This window comes from Oncorhynchus gorbuscha, linkage group LG01, assembly GCF_021184085.1.
Source record: "Oncorhynchus gorbuscha isolate QuinsamMale2020 ecotype Even-year linkage group LG01, OgorEven_v1.0, whole genome shotgun sequence".
In the NCBI taxonomy this organism is placed as follows: Eukaryota; Metazoa; Chordata; class Actinopteri; order Salmoniformes; family Salmonidae; genus Oncorhynchus; species Oncorhynchus gorbuscha.
The window spans coordinates 119,937,199-119,960,445 of NC_060173.1; the positions used below are offsets into that span (position 1 = coordinate 119,937,199).

At 43.5% G+C, this 23,247-nt stretch overlaps 1 protein-coding gene across 1 annotated transcript in view; it reads left to right on the forward strand.

The window, feature by feature from the left end:
• The window catches only part of nme9 (NME/NM23 family member 9), a 40,279-nt gene extending 17,032 nt beyond the window's left edge, over nucleotides 1-23,247 (forward strand). The window contains 5 exon segments of the mRNA XM_046342567.1: nucleotides 15,329-15,501; nucleotides 15,651-15,795; nucleotides 21,709-21,974; nucleotides 22,528-22,842; nucleotides 22,934-23,247. Of these exon segments, the coding sequence (XP_046198523.1) occupies nucleotides 15,329-15,501; nucleotides 15,651-15,795; nucleotides 21,709-21,974; nucleotides 22,528-22,842; nucleotides 22,934-22,953 (919 nt within the window). The 3' untranslated portion in view covers nucleotides 22,954-23,247.

The window sequence follows — 23,247 nt, forward strand, 5'->3', positions numbered from 1 at the left end:
CCACATATCCACAACACAACATGTTCAATACCAACACATATCCACAACATGTTCAATACCTCCACATATCCACAACACAACATATTCAATACCACCACATATCCATAACACAACATGTTCAACACCCCACATATCCACAACATGTTCAATACCCCCACATATCCACAACATGTTCAATACCCCCACATATCCACAACATGTTCAATACCACCACATATCCACAACATGTTCAATACCTCCACATATCCACAACACAACATATTCAATACCACCACATATCCATAACACAACATGTTCAACAACCCCACATATCCACAACATGTTCAATACCCCACATATCCACAACATGTTCAATACCTCCACATATCCACAACATGTTCAATACCACCACATATCCACAACATGTTCAATACCACCACATATCCACAACATGTTCAATACCTCCACATATCCACAACATGTTCAATACCACCACATATCCACAACATGTTCAATACCCCCACATATCCACAACACAACATGTTCAATACCACCACATACCCACAACATGTTCAATACCATCACATATCCACAACATGTTCAATACCTCCACATATCCACAACATGTTCAATACCTCCACATATCCACAACATGTTCAACACCTCCACATATACACAACACAACATGTTCAATACCCCCACATATCCACAACATGTTCAATACCCCCACATATCCACAACACAACATGTTCAATACCCCCACATATCCACATCACAACATGTTCAATACCTCCACATATCCACAACATGTTCAATACCACAACATGTTCAATACTTCCACATATCCACAACACAACATGTTCAATACCACCACATATCCACAACACAACATGTTCAATACCACCACATATCCACAACACAACATGTTCAATACCAACACATATCCACAACATGTTCAATACCTCCACATATCCACAACACAACATATTCAATACCACCACATATCCATAACACAACATGTTCAATACCCCCACATATCCACAACATGTTCAATACCCCCACATATCCACAACATGTTCAATACCCCACATATCCACAACATGTTCAATACCACCACATATCCACAACATGTTCAATACCTCCACATATCCACAACACAACATATTCAATACCACCACATATCCATAACACAACATGTTCAACAACCCCACATATCCACAACATGTTCAATACCCCCACATATCCACAACATGTTCAATACCTCCACATATCCACAACATGTTCAATACCACCACATATCCACAACATGTTCAATACCTCCACATATCCACAACATGTTCAATACCACCACATATCCACAACATGTTCAATACCACCACATATCCACAACATGTTCAATACCTCCACATATCCACATCATGTTCAATACCACCACATATCCACAACACAACATGTTCAATACCACCACATATCCACAACACAACATGTTCAATACCTCCACATATCCACAACACAACATGTTCAATACCATCACATATCCACAACATGTTCAATACCACCACATATCCACAACACAACATGTTCAATACCACCACATATCCACAACACAACATGTTCAATACCTCCACATATCCACAACATGTTCAATACCATCACATATCCACAACATGTTCAATACCCCCACATATCCACAACATGTTCAATACCTCCACATATCCACAACATGTTCAATACCACCACATATCCACAACATGTTCAATACCACCACATATCCACACCATGTTCAATACCACCACATATCCACAACACAACATGTTCAATACCTCCACATATCCACAACATGTTCAATACCACCACATATCCACAACATGTTCAATACCACCACATATCCACAACACAACATGGTCAATACCTCCACATATCCCCATGTTCAATACCTCCACATATACACAACATGTTCAATACCTCCACATATCCACAACATGTTCAATACCCCCACATATCCACAACACAACATGTTCAATACCACCACATATCCACAACATGTTCAATAACACCACATATCCACAACACAACATGTTCAATACCAACACATATCCACAACATGTTCAATACCTCCACATATCCACAACACAACGTGTTCAATACCCCCACATATCCACAACATGTTCAATACCTCCCATATCCACAACACAACATGTTCAATACCCCCACATATCCACAACATGTTCAATACCCCCACATATCCACAACACAACATGTTCAATACCCCCACATATCCACATCACAACATGTTCAATACCTCCACATATCCACAACATGTTCAATACCACAACATGTTCAATACTTCCACATATCCACAACACAACATGTTCAATACCACCACATATCCACAACACAACATGTTCAATACCACCACATATCCACAACACAACATGTTCAATACCAACACATATCCACAACATGTTCAATACCTCCACATATCCACAACACAACATATTCAATACCACCACATATCCATAACACAACATGTTCAACACCCCCACATATCCACAACATGTTCAATACCCCCACATATCCACAACATGTTCAATACCCCCACATATCCACAACATGTTCAATACCACCACATATCCACAACATGTTCAATACCTCCACATATCCACAACACAACATATTCAATACCACCACATATCCATAACACAACATGTTCAACAACCCCACATATCCACAACATGTTCAATACCCCACATATCCACAACATGTTCAATACCTCCACATATCCACAACATGTTCAATACCACCACATATCCACAACATGTTCAATACCACCACATATCCACAACATGTTCAATACCTCCACATATCCACAACATGTTCAATACCACCACATATCCACAACATGTTCAATACCCCCACATATCCACAACACAACATGTTCAATACCACCACATATCCACAACATGTTCAATACCATCACATATCCACAACATGTTCAATACCTCCACATATCCACAACATGTTCAATACCTCCACATATCCACAACATGTTCAACACCTCCACATATCCACATCATGTTCAATACCACCACATATCCACAACACAACATGTTCAATACCACCACATATCCACAACACAACATGTTCAATACCTCCACATATCCACAACACAACATGTTCAATACCATCACATATCCACAACATGTTCAATACCACCACATATCCACAACACAACATGTTGTTCAATACCACCACATATCCACAACACAACATGTTCAATACCACCACATATCCACAACACAACATGTTCAATACCTCCACATATCCACAACATGTTCAATACCATCACATATCCACAACATGTTCAATACCCCCACATATCCACAACATGTTCAATACCTCCACATATCCACAACATGTTCAATACCACCACATATCCACAACATGTTCAATACCACCACATATCCACACCATGTTCAATACCACCACATATCCACAACACAACATGTTCAATACCTCCACATATCCACAACATGTTCAATACCACTACATATCCACAACATGTTCAATACCACCACATATCCACAACATGTTCAATACCTCCACATATCCCCATGTTCAATACCTCCACATATACACAACATGTTCAATACCTCCACATATCCACAACATGTTCAATACCCCCACATATCCACAACACAACATGTTCAATACCACCACATATCCACAACATGTTCAATAACACCACATATCCACAACACAACATGTTCAATACCAACACATATCCACAACATGTTCAATACCTCCACATATCCACAACACAATGTTCAATACCCCACATATCCACAACATGTTCAATACCTCCACATATACACAACACAACATGTTCAATACCACCACATATCCACAACATGTTCAATACCCCACATATCCACAACACAACATGTTCAATACCCCACATATCCACATCACAACATGTTCAATACCTCCACATATCCACAACATGTTCAATACCACAACATGTTCAATACTTCCACATATCCACAACACAACATGTTCAATACCACCACATATCCACAACACAACATGTTCAATACCACCACATATCCACAACACAACATGTTCAATACCAACACATATCCACAACATGTTCAATACCTCCACATATCCACAACACAACATATTCAATACCACCACATATCCATAACACAACATGTTCAACAACCCCACATATCCACAACATGTTCAATACCCCCACATATCCACAACATGTTCAATACCTCCACATATCCACAACATGTTCAATACCACCACATATCCACAACATGTTCAATACCTCCACATATCCACAACATGTTCAATACCACCACATATCCACAACATGTTCAATACCACCACATATCCACAACATGTTCAATACCTCCACATATCCACATCATGTTCAATACCACCACATATCCACAACACAACATGTTCAATACCACCACATATCCACAACACAACATGTTCAATACCTCCACATATCCACAACACAACATGTTCAACACCCCCACATATCCACAACACAACATGTTCAATACCATCACATATCCACAACATGTTCAATACCACCACATATCCACAACACAACATGTTCAATACCACCACATATCCACAACACAACATGTTCAATACCACCACATATCCACAACACAACATGTTCAATACCTCCACATATCCACAACATGTTCAATACCATCACATATCCACAACATGTTCAATACCCCCACATATCCACAACATGTTCAATACCTCCACATATCCACAACATGTTCAATACCACCACATATCCACACCATGTTCAATACCACCACATATCCACAACACAACATGTTCAATACCTCCACATATCCACAACATGTTCAATACCACCACATATCCACAACATGTTCAATACCACCACATATCCACAACACAACATGGTCAATACCTCCACATATCCCCATGTTCAATACCTCCACATATACACAACATGTTCAATACCTCCACATATCCACAACATGTTCAATACCCCCACATATCCACAACACAACATGTTCAATACCACCACATATCCACAACATGTTCAATAACACCACATATCCACAACACAACATGTTCAATACCAACACATATCCACAACATGTTCAATACCTCCACATATCCACAACACAACATGTTCAATACCCCCACATATCCACAACATGTTCAATACCTCCACATATCCACAACACAACATGTTCAATACCCCCACATATCCACAACATGTTCAATACCCCCACATATCCACAACACAACATGTTCAATACCCCACATATCCACATCACAACATGTTCAATACCTCCACATATCCACAACATGTTCAATACCACAACATGTTCAATACTTCCACATATCCACAACACAACATGTTCAATACCACCACATATCCACAACACAACATGTTCAATACCACCACATATCCACAACACAACATGTTCAATACCAACACATATCCACAACATGTTCAATACCTCCACATATCCACAACACAACATATTCAATACCACCACATATCCATAACACAATATGTTCAACACCCCACATATCCACAACATGTTCAATACCCCCACATATCCACAACATGTTCAATACCCCCACATATCCACAACATGTTCAATACCACCACATATCCACAACATGTTCAATACCTCCACATATCCACAACACAACATATTCAATACCACCACATATCCATAACACAACATGTTCAACAACCCCACATATCCACAACATGTTCAATACCCCACATATCCACAACATGTTCAATACCTCCACATATCCACAACATGTTCAATACCACCACATATCCACAACATGTTCAATACCACCACATATCCACAACATGTTCAATACCTCCACATATCCACAACATGTTCAATACCACCACATATCCACAACATGTTCAATACCCCCACATATCCACAACACAACATGTTCAATACCACCACATACCCACAACATGTTCAATACCATCACATATCCACAACATGTTCAATACCTCCACATATCCACAACATGTTCAATACCTCCACATATCCACAACATGTTCAATACCCCCACATATCCACAACACAACATGTTCAATACCACCACATATCCACAACATGTTCAATACCACCACATATCCACAACACAACATGTTCAATACCCCCACATATGCACAACATGTTCAATACCCCCACATATCAACAACATGTTCAATACCACCACATATCCACAACATGTTCAATACCACCACATATACACAACATGTTCAATACCCCCACATATCCACAACACAACATGTTCAATACCTCCACATATCCACATCACAACATGTTCAATACCCCCACATATCCACAACACAACATGTTCAATACCTCCACATATCCACAACACAACATGTTCAATACCCCCACATATCCACATCACAACATGTTCAATACCCCCACATATCCACAACACAACATGTTCAATACCCCCACATATCCACAACATGTCCAATACCACCACATATCCACAACATGTTCAATAACAACACATATCCACAACATGTTCAATACCTCCACATATCCACAACATGTTCAATACCACCACATATCCACAACATGTTCAACACCCCCACATATCAACAACATGTTCAATACCACCACATATCCACAACATGTTCAATACCCCCACATATCCACAACACAACATGTTCAATACCACAACATGTCCAATATCCACATATCCACAACACAACATGTTCAATACCTCCACATATCCACAACACAACATGTTCAATACCACCACATATCCACAACATGTTCAATACCCCACATATCCACATCACTGCATGTTCAATACCACCACATATCCACAACACAACATGTTCAATACCACCACATATCTACAACACAACATGTTCAATACCTCCACATATCCACAACATGTTCAATACCACCACATATCCACAACATGTTCAATACCACCACATATACACAACATGTTCAATACCTCCACATATCCACAACATGTTCAATACCCCCACATATCCACAACACAACATGTTCAATACCACAACATGTCCAATACCACCACATATCCACAACACAACATGTTCAATACCTCCACATATCCACAACACAACATGTTCAATACCACCACATATCCACAACATGTTCAATACCCCCACATATCCACATCACTGCATGTTCAATACCACCACATATCCACAACACAACATGTTCAATACCACCACATATCTACAACACAACATGTTCAATACCTCCACATATCCACAACATGTTCAATACCACCACATATCCACAACATGTTCAATACCACCACATATACACAACATGTTCAATACCTCCACATATCCACAACACAACATGTTCAATACCCCCACATATCCACAACACAACATGTTAAATACCCCCACATATCCACAACATGTTCAATACCCCCACATATCCACAACATGTTCAATACCCCCACATATCCACAACATGTTCAATACCTCCACAACACAACATGTTCAATACCACCACATATCCACAACATGTTCAATACCTCCACATATCCACAACACAACATGTTCAATACCCCCACATATCCACAACATGTTCAATACCACCACATATCACAACATGTTCAATACCACCACATATCCACAACATGTTCAATACCCCCACATATCCACAACATGTTCAATACCTCCACAACACAACATGTTCAATACCACCACATATCTACAACATGTTCAATACCACCACATATCCACAACACAACATGTTCAATACCACCACATATCCACAACACAACATGTTCAATACCTCCACATATCCACAACACAACATGTTCAATACCCCCACATATCCACATCACAACATGTTCAATACCCCCACATATCCACAACACAACATGTTCAATACCCCCACATATCCACAACACAACATGTCCAATACCACTACATATCCACAACATGTTCAATACCACCACATATCCACAACATGTTCAATACCACCACATATCCACAACATGTTCAATACCTCCACATATCCACAACATGTTCAATACCTCCACATATCCACAACATGTTCAATACCACCACATATCCACAACATGTTCAATACCACCACATATCCACAACACAACATGTTCAATACCCCCACATATCCACAACACAACATGTTCAATACCATCACATATCCACAACATGTTCAATACCACCACATATCCACAACATGTTCAATACCACCACATATCCACATCATGTTCAATACCACCACATATCCACAACATGTTCAATACCTCCACATATCCACAACACAACATGTTCAATACCACCACATATCCACATCATGTTCAATACCACCACATATCCACAACATGTTCAATACCTCCACATATCCACAACATGTTCAATACCATCACATATCCACAACATGTTCAATATCCACATATCCACAACATGTTCAATACCTCCACATATCCACAACACAACATGTTCAATACCACCACATATCCACAACATGTTCAATACCATCACATATCCACAACATGTTCAATACCACCACATATCCACAACACAACATGTTCAATACCACCACATATCCACAACATGTTCAATACCACCACATATCCACAACACAACATGTTCAATACCACCACATATCCACAACACAACATGTTCAATACCACCACATATCCACAACACAACATGTTCAATACCACCACATATCCACAACATGTTCAATACCATCACATATCCACAACATGTTCAATACCCCCACATATCCACAACATGTTCAATACCTCCACATATCCACAACATGTTCAATACCACCACATATCCACAACATGTTCAATACCACCACATATCCACACCATGTTCAATACCACCACATATCCACAACACAACATGTTCAATACCTCCACATATCCACAACATGTTCAATACCACCACATATCCACAACATGTTCAATACCACCACATATCCACAACACAACATGGTCAATTCCACATATCCCCATGTTCAATATCCACATATACACAACATGTTCAATACCTTCACATATCCACAACATGTTCAATACCCCCACATATCCACAACACAACATGTTCAATACCACCACATATCCACAACATGTTCAATACCACCACATATCCACAACACAACATGTTCAATACCAACACATATCCACAACATGTTCAATACCTCCACATATCCACAACACAACGTGTTCAATACCCCACATATCCACAACATGTTCAATACCTCCACATATCCACAACACAACATGTTCAATACCCCCACATATCCACAACATGTTCAATACCCCACATATCCACAAACATGTTCAATACCCCCACATATCCACAACATGTTCAATACCCCACATATCATCACAACATGTTCAATACATCCACATATCCACAACATGTTCAATACCACCACATATCCACAACATGTTCAATACTTCCACATATCCACAACACAACATGTTCAATACCACCACATATCCACAACACAACATGTTCAATACCACCACATATCCACAACACAACATGTTCAATACCAACACATATCCACAACATGTTCAATACCTCCACATATCCACAACACAACATATTCAATACCACCACATATCCATAACACAACATGTTCAACACCCCACATATCCACAACATGTTCAATACCCCCACATATCCACAACATGTTCAATACCCCACATATCCACAACATGTTCAATACCACCACATATCCACAACATGTTCAATACCTCCACATATCCACAACACAACATATTCAATACCACCACATATCCATAACACAACATGTTCAACACCCCCACATATCCACAACATGTTCAATACCTCCACATATCCACAACATGTTCAATACCACCACATATCCACAACATGTTCAATACCACCACATATCCACAACATGTTCAATACCTCCACATATCCACAACATGTTCAATACCACCACATATCCACAACATGTTCAATACCTCCACATATCCACAACACAACATGTTCAATACCACCACATATCCACAACATGTTCAATACCATCACATATCCACAACATGTTCAATACCTCCACATATCCACAACATGTTCAATACCCCCACATATCCACAACATGTTCAATACCACCACATATCCACAACACAACATGTTCAATACCAACACATATCCACAACATGTTCAATACCTCCACATATCCACAACACAACATATTCAATACCACCACATATCCATAACACAACATGTTCAACACCCCCACATATCCACAACATGTTCAATACCCCCACATATCCACAACATGTTCAATACCCCCACATATCCACAACATGTTCAATACCACCACATATCCACAACATGTTCAATACCTCCACATATCACAACACAACATATTCAATACCACCACATATCCATAACACAACATGTTCAACACCCCCACAACATGTTCAATACCCCCACATATCCACAACATGTTCAATACCTCCACATATCCACAACATGTTCAATACCACCACATATCCACAACATGTCCAATACCACCACATATCCACAACATGTTCAATACCCCCACATATCCACAACATGTTCAATACCCCCACATATCCACAACATGTTCAATACCACCACATATCCACAACATGTTCAATACCACCACATATCCACAACATGTTCAATACCACCACATATCCACAACATGTTCAATACCACCACATATCCACAACATGTTCAATACCTCCACATATCCACAACACAACATGTTCAATACCACCACATATCCACAACATGTTCAATACCATCACATATCCACAACATGTTCAATACCTCCACATATCCACAACATGTTCAATACCCCCACATATCCACAACACAACATGTTCAATACCACCACATATCCACAACATGTTCAATACCACCACATATCCACAACACAACATGTTCAATACCACCACATATCCACAACATGTTCAATACCACCACATATCCACAACACAACATGTTCAATACCCCCCATATGCACACATATCATATCACAACATGTTCAATACCACCACATATCCACAACATGTTCAATACCACCACATATACACAACATGTTCAATACCCCCACATATCCACATCAGAACATGTTCAATACCCCCACATATCCACAACACAACATGTTCAATACCTCCACATATCCACAACACAACATGTTCAATACCCCACATATCCACATCACAACATGTTCAATACCCCCACATATCCACAACACAACATGTTCAATACCCCCACATATCCACAACACAACATGTCCAATACCACCACATATCCACAACATGTTCAATAACAACACATATCCACAACATGTTCAATACCTCCACATATCCACAACATGTTCAATACCACCACATATCCACAACATGTTCAACACCCCCACATATCAACAACATGTTCAATACCACCACATATCCACAACATGTTCAATACCCCCACATATCCACAACACAACATGTTCAATACCCCCACATATCCACAACACAACATGTTCAATACCACCACATATCCACAACATGTTCAATACCTCCACATATCCACAACACAACATGTTCAATACCACCACATATCCACAACATGTTCAATACCCCCACATATCCACATCACTGCATGTTCAATACCACCACATATCCACAACACAACATGTTCAATACCACCACATATCTACAACACAACATGTTCAATACCTCCACATATCCACAACATGTTCAATACCACCACATATCCACAACATGTTCAATACCACCACATATACACAACATGTTCAATACCTCCACATATCCACAACACAACATGTTCAATACCCCACATATCCACAACACAACATGTTAAATACCCCCACATATCCACAACATGTTCAATACCTCCACATATCCACAACACAACATGTTCAATACCACCACATATCCACAACATGTTCAATACCCCCACATATCCACATCACTGCATGTTCAATACCACCACATATCCACAACACAACATGTTCAATACCACCACATATCTACAACACAACATGTTCAATACCTCCACATATCCACAACATGTTCAATACCACCACATATCCACAACATGTTCAATACCACCACATATACACAACATGTTCAATACCTCCACATATCCACAACACAACATGTTCAATACCCCCACATATCCACAACACAACATGTTCACATATCCACAACATGTTCATACCCCACATATCCACAACATGTTCAATACCCCCACATATCCACAACATGTTCAATACCTCCACAACACAACATGTTCAATACCACCACATATCCACAACATGTTCAATACCTCCACATATCCACAACACAACATGTTCAATACCCCCACATATCCACAACATGTTCAATACCACCACATATCCACAACACAACATGTTCAATACCACCACATATCCACAACACAACATGTTCAATACCTCCACATATCCACAACACAACATGTTCAATACCCCCACATATCCACAACACAACATGTTCAATACCCCCACATATCCACAACACAACATGTCCAATACCACTACATATCCACAACATGTTCAATACCACCACATATCCACAACATGTTCAATACCACCACATATACACAACATGTTCAATACCCCCACATATCCACACCATGTTCAATACCTCCACATATCCACAACACAACATGTTCAATACCCCCACATATCCACATCACAACATGTTCAATACCCCCACATATCCACAACACAACATGTTCAATACCTCCACATATCCACAACACAACATGTTCAATACCCCCACATATCCACATCACAACATGTTCAATACCCCACATATCCACAACACAACATGTTCAATACCCCCACATATCCACAACACAACATGTCCAATACCACCACATATCCACAACATGTTCAATAACAACACATATCCACAACATGTTCAATACCTCCACATATCCACAACATGTTCAATACCACCACATATCCACAACATGTTCAACACCCCCACATATCAACAACATGTTCAATACCACCACATATCCACAACATGTTCAATACCCCCACATATCCACAACACAACATGTTCAATACCCCCACATATCCACAACACAACATGTCCAATACCACCACATATCCACAACACAACATGTTCAATACCTCCACATATCCACAACACAACATGTTCAATACCACCACATATCCACAACATGTTCAATACCCCACATATCCACATCACTGCATGTTCAATACCACCACATATCCACAACACAACATGTTCAATACCACCACATATCTACAACACAACATGTTCAATACCTCCACATATCCACAACATGTTCAATACCACCACATATCCACAACATGTTCAATACCACCACATATACACAACATGTTCAATACCTCCACATATCCACAACACAACATGTTCAATACCCCCACATATCCACAACACAACATGTTAAATACCCCACATATCCACAACATGTTCAATACCCCCACATATCCACAACATGTTCAATACCCCACATATCCACAACATGTTCAATACCTCCACAACACAACATGTTCAATACCACCACATATCCACAACATGTTCAATACCTCCACATATACACAACACAACATGTTCAATACCCCACATATCCACAACATGTTCAATACCACCACATATCCACAACACAACATGTTCAATACCACCACATATCCACAACACAACATGTTCAATACCTCCACATATCCACAACACAACATGTTCAATACCCCCACATATCCACAACACAACATGTCCAATACCACTACATATCCACAACATGTTCAATACCACCACATATCCACAACATGTTCAATACCACCACATATACACAACATGTTCAATACCCCCACATATCCACACCATGTTCAATACCTCCACATATCCACAACACAACATGTTCAATACCTCCACATATCCACAACATGTTCAATACCAACACATATCCACAACATGTTCAATACCTCCACATATCCACAACATGTTCAATACCTCCACATATCCACAACATGTTCAACACCCCCACATATCAACAACATGTTCAATACCACCACATATCCACAACATGTTCAATACCCCCACATATCCACAACATGTTCAATACCCCACATATCCACAACATGTTCAATACCCCCACATATCCACAACATGTTCAATACCCCCACATATCCACAACATGTTCAATACCTCCACAACACAACATGTTCAATACCCCCACATATCCACAACATGTTCAATACCCCCACATATCCACAACATGTTCAATACCTCCACAACACAACATGTTCAATACCTCCACATATCCACAACATGTTCAATACCTCCACATGTCCACAACACAACATGTTCAATACCTCCACATATCCACAACACAACATGTTCAATACCCCCACATATCCACATCACAACATGTTCAATACCCCCACATATCCACAACACAACATGTTCAATACCCCCACATATCCACAACACAACATGTTCAATACCCCACATATCCACAACATGTTCAATACCAACACATATCCACAACATGTTCAATACCACCACATATCCACAACATGTTCAATACCTCCACATATCCACAACACAACATGTTCAATACCACCACATATCCACAACACAACATGTTCAATACCACCACATATCCACAACATGTTCAATACCTCCACATATTCACAACACAACATGTTCAATACCACCACATATCCACAACATGTTCAATACCTCCACATATCCACAACACAACATGTTCAATACCACCACATATCCACAACATGTTCAATACCTCCACATATCCACAACACAACATGTTCAATACCTCCACATATCCACAACACAACATGTTCAATACCACCACATATCCACAACATGTTCAATACCCCCACATATCCACAACATGTGCTACTGTGACATATCCACTCACTAAATAATCGTGTTCCCCTAAGTTTGATACTGTATTGAAAACCTCTGTGACTGTCCCCTCTCCTTTGTAGTGCCTCTCTCACTGTGCTCTGTGACTGTCCCCTCTCCTTTGTCGTGCCTCTCTCACTGTGCTCTGTGACTGTCCCCTCTCCTTTGTAGGCCTCTCTCATTGTGCTCTGTGACTGTCCTCTCTCCTTTGTCGTGCCTCTCTCATTGTGCTCTGTGACTGTCCCCTCTCCTTTGTCGTGCCTCTCTCACTGTGCTCTGTGACTGTCCCCTCTCCTTTGTCGGCCTCTCTCATTGTGCTCTGTGACTGTCCCCTCAGCCTCAGGGCCCAGTTCATGGTGGCCAGTGAGGAGGACAGTGAGCCGCAGAACCAGCTGAACCAGCTCCATGGCAGTGCCAGCAGGGAGGAGGCAGAGGAGGAGATTGACTTCTTCTTCCCTAAACAGCAGACTCTGGCCATCATTAAGCCTGACTCCATGGACAAACATAGAGGTACATTCACTAAATCAGTCAATACACTAAGTTTATTAACCATGTACCAGTTATCCAAACCAGTCCTCAGTCAGTTGTACAGCAGCGTATAAAGTGACCACATGCACTCTCTACTCAACCTCCTTTCCTCCCCTTCCTCCCCCTTTCAGAGGAGATCCTGGGGGAGATCCGTGCTGGAGGTTTCTCTATATCTCGGCTGAAGGAGACAGTGTTGTCTAGAGACACGGCTGAGGAGTTCTACAGGGAACACAGAGACAAACCGTTCTTCAGCCAGCTGGTTGACTTCATGTGCAGGTTAGTACTGTGCTACAGAATCCTATATACACAGCTCAAAAAAATAATGGGAACACTTAAACAACACAATGTAACTCCAAGTAAATCACACTTCTGTGAAATCAAACTGTCCACTTAGGAAGCAACACTGATTGACAATACATTCCACATGTTGTTGTGCAAATGGAATAGACAACAGGTGGAAATTATAGGCAATTAGCAAGACACCCCCAATAAAGGAGTGGTTCTGCAGGTGGTGACCTCAGACCACTTCTCAGTTCCTATGCTTCCTGGCTGATGTTTGGTCACTTTTGAATGCTGGTGGTGCTTTCACTCTAGTGGTAGCATGAGACGGAGTCTACAACCCACACAAGTGGTGGCTCAGGTTGTGCAGCACATCCAGGATGGGACATCAATGTGAGCTGTGGCAAGAAGGTTTGCTGTGTCTGTCAGCGTAGTATCCAGAGCATGGAGGCGCTACCAGGAGACAGGCCAGTACATCAGGAGACGTGGAGGAGGCCATAGGAGGGCAACAACCCAGCAGCAGGACCGCTACCTCCGCCTTTGTGCAAGGAGGAGCAGGAGGAGCACTGCCAGAGCCCTGCAAAATGACCTCCAGCAGGCCACAAATGTGCATGTGTCTGCTCAAACAGTCAGAAACAGACTCCATGAGGGTGGTATGAGGGCCCGACAGGTGGGGGTTGTGCTTACAGCCCAACACCGTGCAGGATGTTTGGCATTGGCCAGAGAACACGAAGATTGGCAAATTCGCCACTGGCGCCCTGTGCTCTTCACAGATGAAAGCAGGTCCACACTGAGCACATGTGACAGACATGACAGTCTGGAGAACGTTCTGCTGCCTGCAACATCCTCCAGCATGACCGGTTTGGCTGTGGGTCAGTCATGGTGTGGGGTGGCATTGTGTGGGGGGGGCCGCACAGCCCTCCATGTGCTCGCCAGAGATAGCCTGACTGCCATTAGGTACCGAGAGGAGATCCTCAGACCGCTTGTGGGACCATATGCTAGTGCGGTTGGCCCTGGGTTCCTCCTAATGCAAGACAATGCTAGACCTTATGTGGCTGGAGTGTGTCAGCAGTTCCTGCAAGAGGAAGGCATTGATGCTATGGACTGGCCCGCCCGTTCCCCAGACCTGAATCCAATTGAGCACATCTGGGACATCATGTCTCGCTCCATCCACCAATGCCATGTTGCACCACAGACTGTCCAGGAGTTGGCGGATGCTTTAGTCCAGGTCTGGGAGGAGATCCCTCAGGAGAAAACCCGCCACCTCATCAGGAGCACGCCCAGGCGTTGTAGGGAGGTCTCTCACGTCACCCCGCTCCTCCGTTCTCTCCACTGGCTTCCAGTTGAAGCTCGCATCCGCTACAAGACCATGGTGCTTGCCTACGGAACTGTGAGGGGAACGGCACCTCAGTACCTCCAGGCTCTGATCAGGCCCTACACCCAAACAAGGGCACTGCGTTCATCCACCTCTGGCCTGCTCGCCTCCCTACCACTGAGGAAGTACAGCTCCCGCTCAGCCCAGTCAAAACTGTTCGCTGCGCTGGCCCCCCAATGGTGGAACAAACTCCCTCACGACGCCAGGACAGCGGAGTCAATCACCACCTTCCGGAGACACCTGAAACCCCACCTCTTTAAGGAATACCTAGGATAGGATAAGTAATCCCTCTCACCCCCCTTTAAGATTTAGATGCACTATTGTAAAGTGACTGTTCCACTGGATGTCATAAGGTGAATGCACCAATTTGTAAGTCGCTCTGGATAAGAGCGTCTGCTAAATGACTTAAATGTAATGTAAATGTAATACAGGCACGTGGAGGCCACACACATTACTGAGCCTCATTTTGACTTGTTTTAAAGACATTAAATCAAAGTAGGATCAGCCTGTAGTGTGGTTTTCCACTTTAATTTTGAGTGTGACTCCAAATCCAGACCTCCATGGGTTGATACATTTGATTTCCATTGATAATTTTTGTGTGATTTTGTTGTCAGCACATTCAACTATGTAAAGAAAAAAGTATTTAATAAGAATATTTCATTCATTCATTCAGATCTAGGATGTGTTATTTTAGTGTTCCCTTTATTTTTTGAGCAGTGTATCTGGCTCTGGGTTGGAGGTCAGCTCTGGGTTAGTGTTGGAGGTCTGCTCTGGGTTAGTGTTGGAGGTCAGCTCTGGGTTAGTGTTGGAGGTCAGCTCTGGGTTAGTGTTGGAGGTCTGCTCTGGGTTAGTGTTGGAGGTCAGCTCTGGGTTAGTGTTGGAGGTCAGCTCTGGGTTAGTGTTGGAGGTCAGCTCTGGGTTAGTGTTGGAGGTCAGCTCTGGGTTAGTGTTGGAGGTCAGCTCTGGGTTAGTGTTGGAGGTCAGCTCTGGGTTAGTGTTGGAGGTCGGCTCTGGGTTAGTGTTGGAGGTCAGCTCTGGGTTAGTGTTGGAGGTCGGCTCTGGGTTAGTGTTGGAGGACGGCTCTGGGTTGGAGGACAGCTCTGGGTTAGTGTTGGAGGTCAGATCTGGGTTAGTGTTGGAGGTCAGCTCTGGGTTAGTGTTGGAGGTCGGCTCTGGGTTAGTGTTGGAGGTCGGCTCTGGGTTAGTGTTGGAGGTCAGCTCTGGGTTAGTGTTGGAGGTCGGCTCTGGGTTAGTGTTGGAGGTCAGCTCTGGGTTGGAGGACAGCTCTGGGTTAGTGTTGGAGGTCAGCTCTGGGTTAGTGTTGGAGGTCAGCTCTGGATTAGTGTTGAAGATCAGCTCTGGATTAGTGTTGAAGGTCAGCTCTGGGTTAGTGTAGGAGGTCAGCTCTGGGTTAGTGTTGAAGGTCAGCTCTGGGTTAGTGTTGGAGGACAGCTCTGGGTTAGTGTTGGAGGACGGCTCTGGGTTGGAGGACAGCTCTGGGTTAGTCTTGGAGGACAGCTCTGGGTTAGTGTTGGAGGTCAGCTCTGGGTTAGTGTTGGAGGTCAGCTCTGGGTTAGTGTTGAAGTTCAGCTCTGGGTTAGTGTTGGAGGTCAGCTCTGGGTTAGTGTTGGAGGTCAGCTCTGGATTAGTGTTGAAGGTCAGCTCTGGGTTAGTGTTGAAGATCAGCTCTGGGTTAGTGTAGGAGGTCAGCTCTGGGTTAGTGTTGAAGGTCAGCTCTGGGTTAGTGTTGGAGGACAGCTCTGGGTTAGTGTTGGAGGACAGCTCTGGGTTAGTGTTGGAGGACAGCTCTGGGTTGGAGGACAGCTCTGGGTTAGTCTTGGAGGACAGCTCTGGGTTAGTGTTGGAGGTCAGCTCTGGGTTAGTGTTGGAGGTCAGCTCTGGGTTAGTGTTGGAGGTCAGCTCTGGGTTAGTGTTGGAGGACGGCTCTGGGTTGGAGGACAGCTCTGGGTTAGTGTTGGAAGTCAGCTCTGGATTAGTGTTGAAGGTCAGCTCTGGGTTAGTGTTGAAGGTCAGCTCTGGGTTAGTGTTGAAGGTCAGCTCTGGGTTAGTGTTGAAGATCAGCTCTGGGTTAGTGTTGGAGGTCAGCTCTGGGTTAGTGTTGGAGGTCAGCTCTGGGTTAGTGTTGGAGGTCAGCTCTGGGTTAGTGTTGGAAGTCAGCTCTGGGTTAGTGTTGGAGGACGGCTCTGGGTTAGTGTTGAAGGACGGCTCTGGGTTGGAGGACTGCTCTGGGTTAGTGTTGGAAGTCAGCTCTGGATTAGTGTTGAAGGTCAGCTCTGGGTTAGTGTTGAAGGTCAGCTCTGGGTTAGTGTTGAAGGTCAGCTCTGGGTTAGTGTTGAAGATCAGCTCTGGGTTAGTGTTGGAGGTCAGCTCTGGGTTAGTGTTGGAGGTCAGCTCTGGGTTAGTGTTGGAGGTCAGCTCTGGGTTAGTGTTGGAGGTCAGCTCTGGGTTAGTGTTGGAGGACGGCTCTGGGTTGGAGGACAGCTCTGGGTTAGTGTTGGAGGTCAGCTCTGGGTTAGTGTTGGAAGTCAGCTCTGGATTAGTGTTGAAGGTCAGATCTGGGTTAGTGTTGGAGGTCAGCTCTGGGATAGTGTTGGAGGACGGCTCTGGGTTGGAGGACAGCTCTGGGTTAGTGTTGGAGGACAGCTCTGGGTTGGAGGACTGCTCTGGGTTAGTGTTGGAGGACAGCTCTGGGTTAGTGTTGGAGGACAGCTCTGGGTTAGTGTTGAAGGGTCGGCTCTGGGTTAGTGTTGGAGGACGGCTCTGGGTTAGTATTGAAGGACGGCTCTGGGTTGGAGGACTGCTCTGGGTTAGTGTTGGAAGTCAGCTCTGGATTAGTGTTGAAGGTCAGCTCTGGGTTAGTGTTGAAGGTCAGCTCTGGGTTAGTGTTGAAGGTCAGCTCTGGGTTAGTGTTGAAGATCAGCTCTGGGTTAGTGTTGGAGGTCAGCTCTGGGTTAGGGTTGAAGGTCAGCTCTGGGTTAGTGTTGGGAGGTCAGCTCTGGGTTAGTGTTGAAGGTCAGCTCTGGGTTAGTGTTGGAGGACGGCTCTGGGTTAGTGTTGAAGGTCAGCTCTGGATTAGTGTTGAAGGTCAGCTCTGGGTTAGTGTTGGAAGTCAGCTCTGGATTAGTGTTGAAGGTCAGCTCTGGGTTAGTGTTGGAGGTCAGCTCTGGGTTAGTGTTGGAGGTCAGCTCTGGGTTAGTGATGAAGGTCAGCTCTGGGTTAGTGTTGGAGGTCAGCTCTGGGTTAGTGTTGGAGGTCAGCTCTGGGTTAGTGTTGGAAGTCAGCTCTGGATTAGTGTTGAAGGTCAGATCTGGGTTAGTGTTGGAGGTCAGCTCTGGGATAGTGTTGGAGGACGGCTCTGGGTTGGAGGACAGCTCTGGGTTAGTGTTGGAGGACAGCTCTGGGTTGGAGGACTGCTCTGGGTTAGTGTTGGAGGACAGCTCTGGGTTAGTGTTGGAGGACAGCTCTGGGTTAGTGTTGAAGGGTCGGCTCTGGGTTAGTGTTGGAGGACGGCTCTGGGTTAGTATTGAAGGACGGCTCTGGGTTGGAGGACTGCTCTGGGTTAGTGTTGGAAGTCAGCTCTGGATTAGTGTTGAAGGTCAGCTCTGGGTTAGTGTTGAAGGTCAGCTCTGGGTTAGTGTTGAAGGTCAGCTCTGGGTTAGTGTTGAAGATCAGCTCTGGGTTAGTGTTGGGAGGTCAGCTCTGGGTTAGTGTTGAAGGTCAGCTCTGGGTTAGTGTTGGAGGACGGCTCTGGGTTAGTGTTGAAGGTCAGCTCTGGATTAGTGTTGAAGGTCAGCTCTGGGTTAGTGTTGGAAGTCAGCTCTGGATTAGTGTTGAAGGTCAGCTCTGGGTTAGTGTTGGAGGTCAGCTCTGGGTTAGTGTTGGAGGTCAGCTCTGGGTTAGTGTTGGAGGTCAGCTCTGGGTTAGTGATGAAGGTCAGCTCTGGGTTAGTGTTGGAGGTCAGCTCTGGGTTAGTGTTGAAGGTGTGCTGTCAGTCTCATGCAGCATCATCTGAACATGTGCTTCTATTGTAATTGTCACATAGAAAAGTTCATTCTCAGGGTAGAGGAGACAGTTAATAATGCTCAGGGTAGAGGGGACAGTTAATAATGCTCAGGGAATAAGAGACAGTTAAGTTAATAATGCTCAGGGTGGAAGAGACAGTTAATCATGCTCAGGATAGAAGAGACAGTTAATAATGTTCAGGGTAGAAGACAGTTAATAATGATCAGGATGGAAGAGACAGTTGATAATGTTCAGGGTAGAAGAGACAGTTAATAATGCTCAGGGTAGAGGAGACAGTTAATAATGCTCAGGGTGGAAGAGACAGTTAATCATGCTCAGGATAGAAGAGACAGTTAATAATGTTCAGGGTAGAAGACAGTTAATAATGCTCAGGGATTAAGAGACAGTTGATAATGCTCAGGGTAGAAGAGACAGTTAATAATGCTCAGGGTAGAGGAGACAGTTAATAATGTTCAGGGTGTACGAGTACATCTGAAACCCTGTCTCTGTAGCGGCCCCTGTATGCTGCTTGTGCTGACCAAGGAAAATGCTGTGGAGGAGTGGCGGTCCATGATGGGCCCCACAGACCCTGGCCTGGCCCAGGTTACGGCCCCGGGGTCCTTGAGAGCCCGCTTCGCCTTAGACATCCTCCACAACTCCCTTCACGGCTCCTCCAATCAGGAGCATGCTCAGGAGAAGATACACTTCCTGTTTGGTGATATCATCACCTCAGACAGAGACCTGACCAGCAATGGGGAACTGGATCCCACATCGCGAGGTAACCAATCACACTTCAGTTACGACACTGAACAAAAAATAGAAATGCAAGGTTCCGTGTTTCATGAGCTGAAATAAAAGATCCCAGAAATGTTCCATATGCACAGAAAACGTATTTCTCTCAAATTTTGTGCACAAATTTGCTGACATTACTGTTAGTGACCATTTCTCCTTTGCCAGAGGAGCATTTCTGTCTGTAATATAGCTCCTTCTGATTGGCTGGGCCTATGCCCTCCCAGGCCCACCAATGGCAGCGCCCATGCCCAGTCATGTGAAATCCACAGATTAGGGCCTAATTTATTTATTTCAATTGACTGATTTCCTTATGAACTGTAACTCAACTAAATCTTTGAAATTGTTGCATGTTGTGTTTATATTTGTTCAGTATATCCGACTAGACGGACCATGAAAAACAGGGTCACTAGTGGAGAGCAGTTAGGTGCCAGTGCATAGTTAAATCCCCAACAGGTCTATCTGGCTCGATGGACCAAGTCAAGACTGATAAACAAGAAACAGCCTTTTCAACAGTAAACATGTCCAATGTTTTCTTTCAGGAAAACAGCAGGACAGTTTTGCAGATCTCATGGCTTCAGACAAATCAGGTTGTACAACTGCAGAAATGACAGAACATGTTGAGCCAGGAAGTCCAGAGAGCCATCAAGAGCATGTTGAGCCAGGAAATCCAGAGAGCCATCAAGAGCATGTTGAGCCAGGAAGTCCAGAGAGCCATCAAGAGCATGTTGAGCCAGGAAGTCCAGAGAGCCATCAAGAGCATGTTGAGCCAGGAAGTCCAGAGAGCCATCAAGAGCATGTTGAGCGGGCCACATCCACGTCAGACACACCTGGTGTCACACGCCAAGAAGGGGGAGGTAAGAATGAGGCTGTGGATATTGAACACGGGATATACATCTGTGCTGAAGGTAAAGCACTGCATTCAGTTGATCCTTCTACATATTACAGGTGATCAGACACCAGTCTGAAGAAGAAGGATCAACAGATGCCCAGTAGAGATCCCTTGGACAGATCCCCAGTAGAGATCCACAGGACAGATCCCCAGTAGAGATCCCCAGGACAGATCCCCAAGACAGATTCCCAGGACAGGTCCCCAGTAGAGATCCCAAGGACAGATCCTCAGTAGAGATCCACAGGACAGATCCCCAGGACAGGTCACCAGTACAGATCCCCAGGACAGGTCACCAGGACAGATCCCCAGGACAGGTCACCAGTAGAGATCCCCAGGACAGGTCACCAGGACAGATCCCCAGTAGAGATCC